General features: G+C 40.6%; 1 protein-coding gene across 1 annotated transcript in view; it reads left to right on the forward strand.

Moving 5' to 3' along the window:
• The window catches only part of LOC122945269 (microsomal triglyceride transfer protein-like), a 95348-nt gene that overhangs the window by 21293 nt on the left and 55682 nt on the right, over positions 1-18373 (forward strand). The window contains exons 5-7 of the mRNA XM_044304291.1: positions 1261-1377; positions 12199-12338; positions 13114-13264. Of these exons, the coding sequence (XP_044160226.1) occupies positions 1261-1377; positions 12199-12338; positions 13114-13264 (408 nt within the window). The remainder of the gene's footprint in view (positions 1-1260; positions 1378-12198; positions 12339-13113; positions 13265-18373) is intronic.

Raw genomic sequence — 18373 nt, forward strand, 5'->3', positions numbered from 1 at the left:
AGAGAAGGGACTCGATCACCTCTATATTCTATTTCATAGTAGGCATACCTCAATATAGAGTAGATTCCCTGAAAATATCCAGTCCTCTAATCCTGAGAAATGCTTCTTTTTAGTTTTGTGCAAATAAGGTTTTTGATGCATTGCGGGTGCGGCTGCTCAATTTAGCACAGCATGACTCCACCAATAACACTGTCCCGGCCCCTCTCTTCTTTGACAGTCTGAGATTTTAGAGCTGGTTGTGGAACCTAGGATTAGAGGACTAGATTTTCTCAAGAGCCCATCCATGCACATGATGTGAAATTTGATGACATATCTTATTTTGGGGCTTAAATAAAGCTAGGAAAGATCCCACGCTGAATGTGTACCATGTAATCTACAGCAGTACTGTAGGATGTGATAAAGGGTGGTGGGACGCTCATCAGAAGCACCAGATTGGGACCATAATAGAAGTACATTGCAAAGTGACAGTACGTGGGAATTCGGATGGCCTTATGAATTCAAAGTAAGGCTAGTTTCACACTAGCGGTAAGAGAACAGCCTGCCGGAGCTTTCTGGATCTGGCAATTCCTGCCTGCCCTATTAACTATAATGGGGTCCGGCGGAGAGCTGGCCACATCCGATCAGGATAGGCTATCCAGATCTAATCAGCAGGGGGTCCGACGCATGGAGCATTGTACAGTATTTCTGGTGCTGGAGCTACTGCAGAACAGTTTAGGAGTCCTGAGGATATACATTACCATTCAAATGTTCTAAGTACAGTATATCTATCAACCAGATTTGTAATAAGCTGGGAAACCTCTGTTGCTTTTGGTGTTTGATTAAATAATAAACTTTAACCCTACAAAGTATTGGCTTACACTAAATTCCCACATGCCATGTTTCGCCATGTTTCTCCCTGTTTTTGCTGCATCCTTATTTCAAAGCAAGAACTGGAGCAAAAACACAACAAAAGCTACACTTGCGTTCCCCTTCTACCATTTAGGCCCAAGAGGACCATCCATTAGGGCAGGGATCAGCAACCTTCGGCGCTCCATCTGCTGGAAAACTACAACTCCCAGCATGCACACTTACTCAGCTGTTCTTGTAACGCCCACAGAAGTGAAAGGAGGATTCTGGGAGTTGTAGTTTCCGAACAGCTGGAGTGCCGGAGGTTGCTGATCCCTGCATTAGGGCCCCCTGTACAATATGCTCTAATAATGCTATTTCCGAGAAATGGGAAATTTTATTAGAAAGTTAATGTAATAGTTTTATATGTTTTAGGAAGATGTTTCAGGAAGATGTCAAGTAACTTACAACATGTCCAAGGATATCATCAGCAAGACGAAAGATGTTAATAGCTGCATAAGATCAGAATTTGGTTATGAATCAGATTATAAGGTGAGACCATGTTGTTTGTTCTAAAAGGTTGTTAAAAGGGTAATCCAGGATTAAAATTCTGTCTTTTTCCCCAAAAAACAGCACCTCTCTTTTGTGATGAGCTGCTTTGGCATTCAACTGCATATGGCTGATCTGCAATTCCACATATAGCCCATAAACAAAAGTAATATTATTTCTGGTAAAAAACAAACAAACTGATTTTTCCTGTATAGATCCTTTAACCCCTTTTCCATTTTTGTGTTTTCATTTTTCACTCCCTGCCTTTCCGTAGCCATAATTTTTATTTTTTTGTTCACATAGGTGCTTGTTTTTTGCAACATATACTTTCTAATGGCACTATCTAATATTGCATATGATGTAATGGAAAACATTCCAAAGGGGTGGAATTGGAAAAAAACACACAATTCTGACACTTTTAGGGTTTTGTTTTTATGAAGTCCCTATATACTAAAAATGACCTGTTACTTTCATTCTCAGGGTCAGTATTATTATAGTGATACCACATTTTTATATTTTTTCCTTGTTTTAATAAAAAAAACTTTCTTTCCATCACCATATTCTGCCACCCATAACTTTTTTTTTATAGTTACAGCTAGCTCCAGAAATATTTGGACAGTGACATAATCTTCGTGATTTGGGTTCTGCATGCCAGATTTGAAATGAAATAACTGAGATGCAATTGAAGTGTAGACTTCCAGGTTTAATTCAAGAGGTTGAACAATAATATCCTGTGAAAAGTTTAGGAATTGCAACCATTTTTCTATAAAGCCTCCTCATTTCAGGGGCTTTATTACTATAAATAAAATGTTCCTTTTTAATACTTTGTAATTTGTAGAGAATTCTTAGCAGGCAATAACTGCCTGAAGTCTGGAACCCATGGACATCACCAACCACTGGGTTTCCTCCTTTGTGATGCTTTGTCAGGCCTGTACTGCATCCTGTCTTCAGATGTTGCTTGTTTGTGGGTCTTTCTGTCTTAAAGGGACACTGACAGGCCTTCTGAGCATAATTAGCTCTTTATATGCCCCCCCCCCTAGGTCTTATAATAAGTTTCCTATTCATATAAGTATTATCCCTGTGCGCATTGTAAAACGTTAAAAATAATCTTTATAATCACCTGTCCTTTCTGCCCAAGGGGCGTTCTTTGTGCCGCATTTGTGCCCATCCACGTCCTAACTGCCGGATCCTTAGACACGCCCATCTCATTAGTATTCACTTGGCGCAATGTGATCCAGGCGAGCGAGGGTGCCGGGCGCATGCGCAGGATCTCCGAATGTCGAGGACAGGAAAATACCGCCCAGCGAAGTGAATACTAATGAGATGGGCGTGTCTAAGGATCCGGCAGTTGGGACGCGGCTGGGCACAAATGCGGCACAAAGAACGCACCTTGGGCAGAAAGGACAGGTGATTATAAAGATTATTTTTAACGTTTTACAATGTGCACAGGGATAATACTTATATGAATTGGAAACTTATTATAAGACCTAGGGGGGCATATAAAGAGCTAATTATGCTCAGAAGGCCTGTCAGTGTCCCTTTAAGTTTTGCATTAAGCAAGTAAAATGCATGCGCGATCAGGTTGAGATCTAAGGATTAACTTGGCTTTTGCAGAATATTCTACTTTGCCTTAAAAAACTCCTATGTTGCTTTCACAATATATTTTGGGTCATTGTCCATCTGTACTGTGAAGGGCTGTCCAATCATCCTTGCTGGCTTCAGTTAAATCTGGGCAGAAAGTATATCCCTGTACACTTCAGAATTCATCCGGCTGCTTCTGTATTTAGTTACATCGTCAATAAACACTAGTGACAACAGTGCCATTGGAAGCCATGCATGCCCATGCCATCACACTGCCTCCACCATGTTTTACAGAGGATGTGGTGTGCTTTGGAACATGAGCCATTCCAAGCCTTCTCCATACTGTCTTCTTCCCATCATTCTGGTACAGGTTGATCTTAGTTTTATCTGTCCAAAGAATGCTGTTCCAGAACTGGGCTAACTTCTTTAGATGTGTTTTGGCAAAGTCTAATCTGGCCTTTCTATTTTTGAGGCTGATTTATGGTTTGCTCTTTGTGGTGAAACCTCTATTTGCTCTCATGAAGTCTTCTCTTTATGGTAGACTTAGATAGTGATACACTTACTTCTTGGAGAGTATTCTTCACTTGGGTGGATGTTGCAAAGAGGTTTTTCTTCACCATGGAAAGGATTCTGTGATCATCCACCACTGTTGTCTTAAGTGGACGTCTAAGCCTTTATGAGTTCCCGAGTGTCACGTAGAACATGATGACTGAGCTGCAGCCAGCATGTTATAGAGCAGGAGGAGATGAGGAGATTTATATATAGTTTTGTGGGCAAATATTCAGTATAACTTTTATTTTATTCAATTAAATTGCTGCTCTTTCTGGGCTTTGAAGTCAAGCAGATGGTCTTATCAGTGACTGACAACCTTCTGCCTAAGAGATAGGCTTCGTTCACATCACCGTTCAGCCTTTCCGTTCTCCTGCTCCGTTTAGGAGCAGGAGAATGGAAAGGATGGAGAAGGCACATAACTGAGCCGAACAGAGCCTAAGGACCCCATAGACTTTTGTCTCTGCTTTAAAATCATCTTCTGAGCGGAAACATAACGGACCCCATTATAGTCTATTGGGTCCTAAGGGCTCTGTTTGGCTCAGTTATGTGCCTTCTCCGTCCTTTCCGTTCTCTTGCTCTTAAATGAAGCAGGAGAACGGAAAGGCTAAACGGTGATGTGAACAAAGCCTTTCTCTGTATGCACAGTCATAGAGAAAAGGTTGTCAGTCACTGATAGGACCATCTTCTTAACTTCAAAGGCTGAACGGTGATGTGAACGAAGCCATAGCTGTCAATCACTGATAGGATCGACTTTAATTCAAATGAATGAAACACAAGTTTTACTAAATCTTTTCCCACAAAACTGTATATCAATCTGCTCAGCTCCTGCTGCTCTATAATATACGGTCTGCAAACTGCACTGCATTTTCATGGTGACAGGTTCTCTTTAAGTAATAACACAGTGTTGTAACTTAAAAGGTGTTTTACAGGATTAGAAAAATGTATTTCTTTAAAAAAAATGAAAAAGTGCCATACTATTTTACAGGTTGTGAGTAGTATTGCAGCTCAATTCACTCTATGGAGGGGATGTGCAATACCAGAGATAACTTATGAACAGGTTTAGTACCGTTTCTAGAAGAAAGTAGCCATGTTTTTCTTCATTCTCTGCAGTTCCTTTACTATTTTAGATGATTAGATTTCCTTGAAAAAATCCTTATGTATTCTAGCCCAGGAAAATGGTGCTACCAAAATTTTTATCCATACATCCTGATCCTACTAATCACACATTTAACTTTTGTGGCTATAAACAACCGTTAAGAAGAAATATTATATCTAGCCTTATATATTTGAGATATCTTCTGCATATTACAGGCAGTTATGCAATAATTTCAATGTATTCTGACTTAGCGTAGTTGCCTTGAACTTTATTACAGCACACATTTCAAGAAACCTTACACGAGGCACACTCCGGACTTTGTTCATGCCAAAGGACCTTAGAGAAGAATTTCATGGTGCTCACACAGATTCAGTAGGCTGAAGGGTGGAAAACTATGATACTACATATATGACTTGTGCTTATGGGACACTTCTCATGGCTGTCACTGTCTAGGGAAAGATGTCACACAATGCACCACAAGGGTTTCATACTAAGAATTTTACACAACTTTTTAGACACCCTTGGAACTGGGATAGTTTTGAAATCTGTCTAAGAGTGCAACACATGAAGGAGCAACTAGATAAAAAGTTGGCAGAAAAGTTGTCTTCAATAAAGTTGTGTCAAGAATGTTGTAAATATAAAATTGTGGTGCATGTACTTCATACATTTGGAGAGCAAATCAAGAACCTTTCCAGGTGCAGTGACATTGCTATATCTCTCCCTGTATATACAAAGCCATTTACCTCTAGAATGAAACATATGTGGAGTCTAATGAAGCATGCCACAATTTCTGATAATTGAAGATAAATGGCAAGACCCACTGGCCCCGCCTCCTCTACCCTCACCACACCTCCTTTTAGCAAAGTGGCAAGGACGGCAGAGAAATGACATTTGCAACTGTCATTTAAAGAGTAACACCCATGGGGCTTGATACCTTTTATTATGCAAGAAAAGTGGTGTGTATGTTCACACATGGCATTTTCATTTCAAACTGATTTTTGTTACTCCTCGCTGTGTTTTTAATTAATAGCAGAAGAAAAGACATTGACAAGAGCCTAGGTGAAAATGGTACGTGTATACATTCCGCTTGAGTGTCCAAAGTTTAACAAGGTCCTGAAATTTTTATTTTGAAAGCTATGTTATTCTCTCATTTAGGGCTCATGCACACGAATGTATTTTCTTTCCGTGTCCAGTCCAGTTTTTTTGCGGACTATATGCAAAACCATTTATTTCAATGGGTCTGCATGAAAAACAGAAGTTACTCTGTGTGCATTCCGTTTCTGTTTGTCCGTTACGCATTACGGACAAGGATAGTACTGTTCTGTTAGGGGCTAACTGTTCTGTTCCGCAGAATACAGAATGCACATGGACGTCATCTGTTTTTAATGCGAATCTGTGTTTTGCAGACCGCAAAATACATATGGTCGTGTGCATGAGCCCTTAAAAGGGTTGTCTTACGGTATCTCAACATTTATGGCATATTGCTATGATAATATGAGGGATAGTAACCTCTCATTTTACCTCCCCATCCCTCGTCCGCTAAGCTGATATGAAGTGACAATGATATATGGCTAAATACTATTTTTCAATAGTCAATTTTTCTTCTTGTAGTAACAGGATATAGTGGCTGCTCATCTGTACATTAATTGTTTTGCCCAATAGTTTCTCTGTCCTTTTTTCTGTATTATCAGTAATAGCTGTTATTTACCTTCTGTAGTTGCATTCCACCTAGGGTTGCCACCCGTACAGGAATGACCCGGACAGTCCGGGGTTGTAATCCTGTGCCCGGGTACAAGCTTTTCTCAGACCCGGGCACAGGATTAATTTCAAACTGCAGACTTGCTCATCTGACAGCTGGCGGTGAGCTGCGGCGGCAGGCGGTGAACGTCGGTGAGTGGTGACCCTGAGAGGCTGGCCATGAGGTGTCAGTCAGCGGTGGGCGATGAGGTGTCAACAGTGGACATTCAGCTGTCACTGCCGGCGCGGCGATCAGCTGTGAGTGATGCTAGCGCAGGGCGGTGCTGTCTTCAGACACTCCCTACCTCCTTCTCTCTGCTAGTGAGAGGAAGTGACATCAGACAGAGAGAGAGGGAGCGTGGGAGAAATCATTCTCCAGCAGGCTGCACGTTTCTTCTTATTTTCATCTGGGAGTCGACCTCCTGTGCTGACCCAGACTGATCCCTTATCATACCCACTCCAGGCTTGGCATCTCATCTGGGATTTGGGGAAGTATAATCATATCCTCCCCTTTCTGTCATAGCGACTGTCATGTTGACTGGCTTATCCTGCTGTTATTTCGATTTTATTAAAAGCCATACTTTGATTATCAGTATTTTTAAATTATATGTGGTAGATTTTTAAAAGGGTCTCAGCAGTAGCAGCACTGTGGACATTTGGTATGTGATACTTGGTCCCAAATATGTGGGATTGTCTGTCATTATGGCCATGAGATTTACCATTATCATTTGGGTATTTCTACAAGATTATAATCTGATTCACACACATATTATTGCCTCCATTCTTGCATTGTTCATTTTTTGGAGTTTTTTTGTGTGTTATATCTGTATGTGGTCCAGTGATGAACTGACCCCAGAGAACGGTTCAGAGAAACGCATTGGGACAAAGTTTGCCTTCCTGGGACATATGGTATGTGCTCCTTTCTTTTCCACTGGTGATCAAAACCTGGGCGCCACTGGTTTATTTGGGAGCATATATGTATTATGTGCGATTATTTTTGTTGTAACTTTATTAGTTTCTGATACATGCATCGACTTATGACATTACTATTGGACTTTAGTCAAATTAGGTCTCTTCTCGGGTGACAGTATCTATCTCTTGTTAGGGACATATAGGGCCTATCGGGGCGGCCATTCCGTTTTGCTAGGCAGGGCCCAAGACTTGATAGGGCAAGTGTGAGTGTGACTCAATTTATTTTCCTTGTCCCACCCAGACTCTTTGTTAATTGCTTTTTAAGGGCACAAATTGGTTGATTTAATGATCATTAGTAAAGGTTACGTTTTACACTGGTGAAGGTACTCTATGATTACAATATACGATATGCCACAAATGTCAGAAAGGTGTAAGTCCCACCTCTGGGACCCAATGCTATTTCTAGAACAGGGCCCCAGAAGTGAAGGAGAACACACCACGCATGCACAGTATCCTCTCCATTCACTACTATGAGACTGCCAGTAATAGCCGAGCCAGCGCTCAGCTACTTTCAGACTCCCATTGCTGTAAACGATTACATCACAGCCTGGAACAACTGGGGGTTTGGGATAGTAAGTTACATTTTCATATAGTTTTATATACTTATACATTTGTAATTATTGTAACACTGCTGTCACGGCTCTTCGACAACCCCTTTTAAGTTTAGACGCTTAAGAGACTTTTTATACTAAAATGATAGTTGGTGGTCGATAACTCGCCTTTGGAACTGTCTGTGGTCTAGCTTGAAGGGTCAGGGCAAGCTGACAGGTGAAGTCCAGTACTTGCGTCAGCAGTTTCATAATTCCCACATTCTAGGCAGTCATCCAATATGTTCTTCTGGCTTGAGTGTCCTTTTTTTTTTTTTTTTTTTAAGTTCTCTGTTCATTGACTTTAGAAACTGGTCTTAATCCAAGTAAACATCAGTTATATTCTCATTTTACATAACATAGGGTTATGTATAAAAAAATGATAACCAGAAATTACACATAGAAGTGTTTCAAACCCCCTAAATGAATATAGACCTTATGGATTACAATGCCCTTTTACGCGTTTCAATTTCTCTTGTCATTTGTGCAAATCCTACTGTATTGATGCCTGAGGAAGGGAAAAATAAACTTTGAGGTGGTTGCCAGTATCTAGTATTAGGGGGAAAATTTATTTCAAGTTCCAAATATAAGAGTAGATCCCTGAATAAACTCCCAATCTTCAGAAAACTAGTGTCCCCATTAAATGTTACTTTATCGCAGGTGGATGAAACTATTCTCGAGCAAGAGTTTATCTTTTAGCATTAGCAATTTACAACAAAATGTGGATCCTTAGGCAAATGCAGCAGCGATAACAAAGTGGGTAGGCAAAGTGTGACCCTGAAAAGTGTGACACAGCAAAGCCAATTACATAATTGCATAGTTCAGTAGCATAAATTTGGAACTGGGTAGCTGAACTAGAATGTGTACACAGGTCTGGTAATTGGTAGCAAGATGCAGGCTGACAGCAAGACGTTTGCTAGTAAATGGTAGCAGAATTACAGGCTGCTAACTGTAGCAGGACATGGGCAGGAACTCAGACTGAAAAGACCAAGGGTCAAAACCAGAAGCAGGAACAAGGGACAACAAATTTGTAATGGGCAGTGGGTGTGGACCCACTGTGACATTTAACCAGTTTGACTGTTGTCTAAATGTCAGGGTGTTGTCTTGGTATTCACCCTTTAACCCCTATATTAGAATCTGGTCTTCACTGCAGGGAAACAACCAGGCTACTATCTCTTGAAGTGGTCCTGGTGTAGTTGGCAGCTCACCCACCCGGTTAGGGGCACTAGTGAGAAACACCAAGGGATCAGGAAACACTAGTCAAGAATTAGCCAAGATTGAGGCAAGCAGAGTACATGCATATCCGTAGAACAGGTCCGAAGTGAGGGTAAGTGGTATTGAGTCAGATGGAAAACAAGCTATGGTCAGGGCAGGAAGTGGATACTTAGAATCATCAGGCTAGAGGTTCAGTACATGCTCAGGCAAACTAAACTTGACACATTCACTGGTAGACTAAGAACTAGATACGTAAGCTCAGGCACCCTACCCTTGGGAAGGTTACTTTTCTTACCCAGGGACCAATGGTGGCTTATTATAGGGGCATTTGAGTCAGCAGCCCCGGGCCCGTCATTTCTCTGGGGCCCAACACTGCCACAAATTCCCTCATTAAAGAATACATTTAGCAGAGCTAAGTACTGCTGCATCCCCCTAAGCTGCGTGGCGGCGGCCATACATCTTCTATTCACAAGTGCAGGCCCGCTCTCCTCTGCAGTACCCTCCTCCTCCCTCTTGCCTTGCTGCTGTGTCCTCACCAGAAGAGAAGGAGGACAGAGGAGAAGTGCAGCAATGGGGAGAAGGGCTCTCCAGCTTTGACCAGTGTACTGCAGGTACCATAATCCTACTTGTATAATCTGTACCCAGAGAGTTATATCTGAGTACAGATAATGTAGTAGATGTTCCCTGCAGTCCTATGTAACACCCCACATATCACAATGATAACTCTCTGGGTACAGATAATGTAGTAGATGGCAACTGCAGTCCTATATAACACCCCCCATAACACAATAATTCACTGTATTTTGTGGGATGTTACTGAAAGAGACTCTGAGTACAAATACTGTAGTAGATGTCACCTGTATCCTATGTAACAAAAGATTTTGATTGCCCTATGATTGAGCATTTGCTTATTCACCGAGCAAGTGGTGGCAGTATCACACTGCCAGATGATTGCTAATGAGCTTTCATGCAAATGTTCATTAGAGATTATATGCCGAAAAATAGGGCTTAAAGTGTAACTGCCATTTCACTACCAAAAATAAAATTCCTAACATATGTGATGCTGAAGGGAAGATATAGATGAAGCTTTATTTTTAAGTTAATTTTACCTTTTTGTATTCAGCCCTTAGCAACACTATTTCTCTGTGCCTTTATTTCTGCATCTTCCTAAGATGGCCTCTGCTGCACTTCCTGTGGTGATCTTTGCCCTGTCCTTGAGGCCATCCTGTATTTCCCTCACTTCCCATAAGCCCTTTCTCTCCTCACATGAATTAGCAGGATCAATCAAAATGCAGATAACCTCCCCCGCTAACTCAAAGCAGTGTGTATCCTCTCACATACAGCTAACCAGAGACAAGCCTTGCAAGTACATGAAATCAGTAAGCATTTGCTTTAGTCTCTTAATAGTCACCTGCCAGCTCTGTAGCTGCTCCCTCATTCTCCTCCACACTGACAGGGAGTGGACGGGGGCTGTTTTAGGTGCTCATATCTCTGGTTTTGTACCAGCTAGAGAATGTTTAAAAGCTGGCATTCCAAGCTTTCAGACAATACCAGAATGATAGCAATATGTTCAGTACAGGGGAAGATATCACTGATATAAATCAGGATGCTGTGAATGAACTTTAGCTGTCATTCATCCTTGGTCTTGTATGAAAGCCTGGAATGTCAGCTTTCAAACACGACCAGTTGCATGTTTCTAGCTGCTACCATTAAGGAGATATCACCATCTAAAGCAGCACTCCCTCCTTCCACTTTCTGCGGAGCCCAGGCACTCAGGGATGTGCTCCTCCTCCCAGTGCTCTGCCCGTCTCTTGTTTATAATACAGAGGAGACGACTGCACATGACAACGCTGTGGGAAGAGGCTGCAGAATAGGAAAGTAGCACATATTTCTGGGTGTTATCAGGTAAAACTGAAAATGATAACATTTTAAAGCACAAAAGCATTTATGCAGCATGGTGTACTATACCATTAGGGTATAAAAACTGAAACAGCAGTTACACTTTAAGAACAGTACAGAAGAAATAGGTGAGTATAGGATTACCTTTTTGTTTTATAGAATTTATTGACATTGGCTTAAGTTTAAATAATTTCAGACAACCCCTTTAGGCAATTACTATTCTTTTCTGATTATTTACTGAATTATGAACCAAATACAATATGTGTGTGAATCGATACAAGAAGTGTTTCAAATAAAACAAGTACCTCCTAGAAGTGTGATTCTACAGAATATGCTGGGAACAAACATTAATGAACCGTAGGGGGTCCTTGACTGGAGTTTGGCTACAAGCCTAGTTATGAAAAAGTACATCTTTAGAACTTGTTCCTTCAATAAAAATAATTCAGCACTTATGCCTGTTTTTGTTTCTTTTATCTGTGTTCCTTTCTTCTTGAGATTCATGATCTCTCTCTGGGAAAGTGTGGCATACAGTATGGTAGTTTAGTAATAAACGTGATTTCTAGGCTTATATTCTTTTTATTGTATAAGAGGAAGGCCTCATGGACAGCCGTATCACGGATTCAGAATGTAGCACCCAGACAATTTTTATAGGCCCATGCTCTGCCAACCAGGGCAAGATTGTAGTATGATGTGGGAATGTTATTAACAATGATAGTGTGGTAAGATCATTTCAAGAAAAAGCTATTGGTGGTAAATTGAATATTTTATTGAAAGTCTTAATTATCACACTGTGTATGTACATTTACAGAATAGATACAAGATAACCACAAAACTGTTTAAGGAACATTGGCAGAAATTTATCAAATTTATATAGTAGAAAAATGTTTTCTATTGTGCTCCTAAATTTTCCATTTAACACTACACTTGCCACTTTTGAAAAGTATATAAAATTAGGTGTTGTTTAATATGGTAATGAGGCCCAAGACAGGTTTATCATTCAGACTTTTTGAAAAAGTTGCAATGCACCAAATTTATCCAACACCATGCGGCTTTTGATAAATTTGGCTCGTTTTGCCAGTTCTAAGTGATCTTAAAACTTACACCAAAATGTCACATAGTAAGTATAGGCAATAATCTCAAACAAATCTGAAAAAACTAAAACCAAATAACATGTCACTTTTTAAGGTACTGGGGGTATCTTGGAATTCCACCAGCAGAGGATATATGTTACTTAATGGCTCCACATTCCAGAAAGTAGTTTCTGAAGAAAGCCATAACTTGTCTTCAAGTTTGAGATCTCAGCTTGGTGTTCACATTACATCCCGGTAAGTCATATTGAGTACTAAAAATTTACAGATTAATGCATGAGGATTGTTTAGCATTACTGATCAAAATGTCCTAATTTAGTCACAAACTCTTCCAAAAAATAGCATACACCTTTTATTTTTATGTTCTTGTCACTTAGTATATCTACATGAACATTCTATAAAACATTTATGAAAGATATACACCATATCTTCATAAAATATCGGTGTATATGTACACTATAAATGATATACACAAAATGCCTAGTGCGTTTTCTTGAATCCATTTAGAGATATAATTTTAAGATCCTGGGCTCTAATTTCCCCCATTTACCTATACATTTATAACAGTGTTTATGTGGGCCTCTCATGTACCAATGCTCAGATTCTACTGCTGCATCTGCACCCCCTTCAAGTTTTACAACATCTAAAGGCCCCCACATACAGAAGTGTATTTTGAACCCTAGGAGAACAGCAGGTTTAGCTGACAGTAAAAAGTGTGTGAGGAGCTGCTGAATCTCCTTGATAGATGATCAGAAGGATCAGATGAAGTGAATATTTTTGTTCTCCTGGGAGATCCTGGAAACAGAAGTGTTGGCAGTGGCCTTCTCCTCTCTTCCTACTGAATACACATATGTACATGTTTGGCTTGGTCGAATGAGTGTGGGTGAGTCAGGAGAGATACCTGTCAAATTATCCTTCAATGTGTATGGGTGCCCTTAATCAGTAAAATACTAAACTGTACAGTAGATGTCAATTTATTGTGCCTAAAGGACATTATTTTACTTTTATCCAGACAGCAATTGGAGCTCTTATTCTCCAAGCCTGGTTCTCCACAAATTCAAGGAGAGAGTGTTGACATGGTACTGGAACAACTGCAAGAGAAATTCCACCAAATAGAAATTATGAGCCATCCTCAGGACAGGCCTGCAGGAAACCAAACTTTGGTGAGTTAGTAATATGCAATTCATTTTAATTAACTCCATTATAAATGTGCAGTGAATACTAGGAAATTAGGGATGGTCTGTATGCACACAAGAAAGGGTTGATTGTACCTCAAGAACACTATGATTACAATATGTAGTCTAGAGGAAGAGTAAAGAGGAGGAACAAGGGTTCACAGAGTAGCTTGGGCCCACCCTTGGTGCACTGAACAGCTCATTTGCATATGGATTTAAAGTACTTTTTCTCCAGAATGAAGCAACAGATCACCAAGTAAAAGGTATCATTACATTCAACCGATCTAGTCCCACAATCCTTTTATACCTGGTTTAACAGTAAATTTCCTGGTGATAGACTCCCTTAACTTTTTTTTTTAAGTATACTGGCTGGTATACAGTATTAGGGTATTACATTATCTACAACTCAGTATATTCTCTCACCAACACAATCAATTCTACAACGATAAAACAACTGCAAGAAAATTAAATGACCCCCTTAAGCAAGCCGTAGTCCATCGGTTTAATGGACTACATTCATACTTTTATGCACATACACAATGTCATGCACACAATGGCTTCTTCCCTAAATGAAATGTGTCTGGTTTAGGAAACTAATCTTCAAATAACCTCTTAGGACATTTCTATGAGCCTACATGACTGCAATTCATGTACGGTGCAGCTAGGCAAATAAATGGGCAGCATGGCACCTATACCTTTTCGATCCCTAATAACTCTGCCGAGCATGTGTGTAGAGTTTGTTCTATACGTCCAGTTAACGTCATAAACATGCATGCTCAGTTTAGTCAATTACTTGTAATATGTTTATTTCAGTGAGTGTAGGAGGTAAAACAATTGATTAGGAAAGTTTGCAGAGAATTTTAAATGCAATGGCCTGGACATGCTGTTGTGACTAGGCCTGAATTTTGGCATATTCTGGGCCAAAATTTTGCAAAGTTTGGTACATCTAATTTTGGATGTACCGGTAGCTGTGATGCTAGTAAACCAAAAATAATAACACAAAATCCTGTAAAAAAACAACTGATCCTGTTGCATCAGTTGTCATCCGTTTGAGCCATTTCCGTCTGAGATCCATTTTTGTAGACTGACTGAAAAAAAGTACTGCATGTAGGATTTTTTTCCCTGTCTATAAAACGGATCTCAGATGGAAATGGCTCAAACAGATGACAATTGATGCAACAGGATCCTGTTTTTTTCTTTTTCCTCTCTCTCTCTCTCCCTCTCTCTCTGTCTCTCTCTCTCTCTTTCTCTCTCTTTCTCTCTCTCTCTCTCTCTGTCTTCTTCTGACGGATCAGAAAAACAGAAAGCTAAACGGTGATGTGAACTCAGCCTAAAGCCTCATGCACACGTCCGTGGAACACGGACCATGAGATACCGGCCTGGATTCCTGCTGAGTGCCGGAGCGCACGGCATCATCGGTTGCTATGACGCAGTGCGCTTCGTGACGCCACTGATGTACAGTAATACATTCGTATGATCTATACCAGTGTATTACTGTACAGCAGTGGCGGCACAAAGCGCACAGCGTCATAGCAACCGATGACGCCGTGCGCTCTTGCACTTAGCAGGAATCCAGGCCGGTATCTCACGGTCCGTGTTCCACGGACGTGTGCATGAGGCTTAAGAGATATAGAATGAGACAAAAGTGTCTAGCCGTACACCACATTTATCATCTACTCTGAGCCCCTGTGATAAATTTGGCACACCTTTAGGCTACCTGCACACAGGTGTGGGTTTCAGAACAGAAAACCCATGCAGTTCTTCGTGCAGATTTCTCTGTGTTCCCACAACAAATGTATACCAAAAACTGTATGGTATTTGCAGTTTTTGGGATGGATTTTATGCAGATTTCCCGCAGATCTCATCCTTGCATTGAAAACTGGTAAAAGCTGCACATAATATTGCACAAAGAATTGACATGCTGCAGATTTTAAAATCCACATGGCAGGTCAACTACCAGACTGAAAAAAAAACAAGTGTACATGAGATTTGTCTCATCTTAAACACTTTGCTGGTACTGTATTATGCTACGGTTTTTACTCACAATAATCCGTGCAAAAAACGTAAAACATAATCCAGAACATGTGAAGGTAGCCTTGGACTGCCTGGTCTAAGTTCTCTACATTTTAGACAGGATTAATAAATCTGTTCTACCTGTCTAATTCTCACTTGCCATCAAGGGATCATTAGGCAGACGCCACTGAATTGCTATTGTCTGCATATCCTGCTGGATGGTGCTATATCAGAGGTGATTAATAAAGCAGATACGCACAGTCCCCAGATATCTTTGTGCATTACAGCTGTTCTAACTTTCTGTAAGCTTAAGCAAATTATATTCTTGGGAATGCAGTGTTCACATTTAGTGAAGTCATTAATAACCTGCATTGAGCCTCATTAGAAATGACTGATGAGATTTTTAATATGTATGCTTGAGAATAAATATGTTTTAAATCTCTGCGGCTTGACATGACACAATCGGTAAATTACATTAAGTAAAAATTACAAACTTGCTAACAATTGTAAAAGATATTAATAAAATATGGTGCATGAGGATTTCAGGATTGACTTTACAATTAGGATAAAGATTGAAAATGTAATCTTTTGCCTATTGGAAACAGAGGGATAAATTATAATTTGACATTCATGCAGTCTATTTAGTAAAAATGTTTAATTTTATTTTGTACCCTATTTTAGAACCAGAATAAAATAGAATTGTGCATTGTGGAAAGTTTTATAATCAGGGATGTAGATGGGACATGTCTCCCAGGTACCTACAGCATATGCCCTGGGTATTTAGATACATGGGTGGAGCAGCAACGTTATTTGCTTCTTGTCAGTCTTCATGTTAGCACTGATTTTCTATATATGTTGCAGCAAAACCAGCCAAAGGTGTATTACCAGTTGAAATATTTATGACTAGGGATGAGCGAACTCGAACTGTATAGTTCGGGTTCGTACCGAATTTTGGGGTGTCCGTGACACGGACCCGAACCCGGACATTTTCGTAAAAGTCCGGGTTCGGGTTCGGTGTTCGTCGCTTTCTTCGCGCTTTTGTGACGCTTTCTTGGCGCTTTTTGAAAGGCTGCAAAGCAGCCAATCAACAAGCGTCATACTACTTGCCCCAAGAGGCCATCACAGCCATGCCTACTATTGGCATGGCTGTGATTGGCCAGAGCACCATGTGACCCAGCCTCTATTTAAGCTGGAGTCACATAGCGCCGCCCGTCACTCTGCTCTGATTAGCGTAGGGAGAGGTTGCGGCTGCGACAGTAGGGCGAGATTAGGCAGATTAACTCCTCCAAAGGACTTGATTAACTGATCGATCTGCAGCTGTGGATCATTGAGCTGCTGATCCTCAATTGCTCACTGTTTTTAGGCTGCACAGACCGTTTGTCAGTCACATTTTTCTGGGGTGATCGGCGGCCATTTTGTGTCTTGTGGTGCGCCAGCACAAGCTGCGACCAAGTGCATTTAACCCTCAATGGTGTGGTTGTTTTTTGGCTAAAGCCTACATCAGGGTGAAGCTGTCACACCAAGTGCATTTAACCAGCAATAGTCTGTTCATTTTTTGGCCATATACAAAATCAGGGGCAAGCTGCGCCTGTCACCAAGTGCATTTAACCCTCAATGGTGTGGTTGTTTTTTGGCTAAAGCCTACATCAGGGTGAAGCTGTCACACCAAGTGCATTTAACCAGCAATAGTCTGTTCATTTTTTGGCCATATACTAAATCAGGGGCAAGCTGCGCCTGTCACCAAGTGCATTTAACCCTCAATGGTGTGGTTGTTTTTTGGCTAAAGCCTACATCAGGGTGAAGCTGTCACACCAAGTGCATTTAACCAGCAATAGTCTGTTTATTTTTTGGCCATATCCCAGTCTAATTCTGTCACTAAATCCATACCGGTCACCCAGCGCCTAAATACTAGGCCTCAAATTTATATCCAGCTAAATCTGTCCCTAGTGCTGTAGCTGGGCGAGTTATTTAGTGTCCGTTCAAGCACATTTCTTGTTCTGGGTTGAAATACAATTCCCAATTTAGCAATTTCATAATTTAGTGGTTTCTGCTATATCAGAGCTATTTGAAATCTATCCCTAAAAGGGTATATAATATTCAAGGTGCACATTGGGTCATTCAGAATAACTTCACACACACCCGCTACTGTGTATTTCCAAGTCTAATTCTGGCACTAAACCCATACCTGTCACCCAGCGCCTAAATACTAGGCCTCAAATTTATATCCCGCTAAATCTGTCCTTAGTGCTGTAGCTGGGCGAGTTATTTAGTGTCCGTTCAAGCACATTTCTTGTTCTGGGTTGAAATACAATTCCCAATTTAGCAATTTCATAATTTAGTGGTTTCTGCTATATCAGAGCTATTTGAAATCTATCCCTAAAAGGGTATATAATATTCAAGGTGCACATTGGGTCATTCAGAATAACTTCACACACACCCGCTACTGTGTATTTCCAAGTCTAATTCTGGCACTAAACCCATACCTGTCACCCAGCGCCTAAATACTAGGCCTCAAATTTATATCCCGCTAAATCTGTCCTTAGTGCTGTAGCTGGGCGAGTTATTTAGTGTCCGTTCAAGCACATTTCTTGTTCTGGGTTGAAATACAATTCCCAATTTAGCAATTTCATAATTTAGTGGTTTCTGCTATATCAGAGCTATTTGAAATCTATCCCTAAAAGGGTATATAATATTCAAGGTGCACATTGGGTCATTCAGAATAACTTCACACACACCCGCTACTGTGTATTTCCAAGTCTAATTCTGGCACTAAACCCATACCTGTCACCCAGCGCCTAAATACTAGGCCTCAAATTTATATCCCGCTAAATCTGTCCTTAGTGCTGTAGCTGGGCGAGTTATTTAGTGTCCGTTCAAGCACATTTCTTGTTCTGGGTTGAAATACAATTCCCAATTTAGCAATTTCATAATTTAGTGGTTTCTGCTATATCAGAGCTATTTGAAATCTATCCCTAAAAGGGTATATAATATTCAAGGTGCACATTGGGTCATTCAGAATAACTTCACACACACCCGCTACTGTGTATTTCCAAGTCTAATTCTGGCACTAAACCCATACCTGTC

The sequence above is a fragment of the Bufo gargarizans genome, chromosome 8 (genome assembly GCF_014858855.1).
Source record: "Bufo gargarizans isolate SCDJY-AF-19 chromosome 8, ASM1485885v1, whole genome shotgun sequence".
Classification (NCBI taxonomy): Eukaryota; Metazoa; Chordata; class Amphibia; order Anura; family Bufonidae; genus Bufo; species Bufo gargarizans.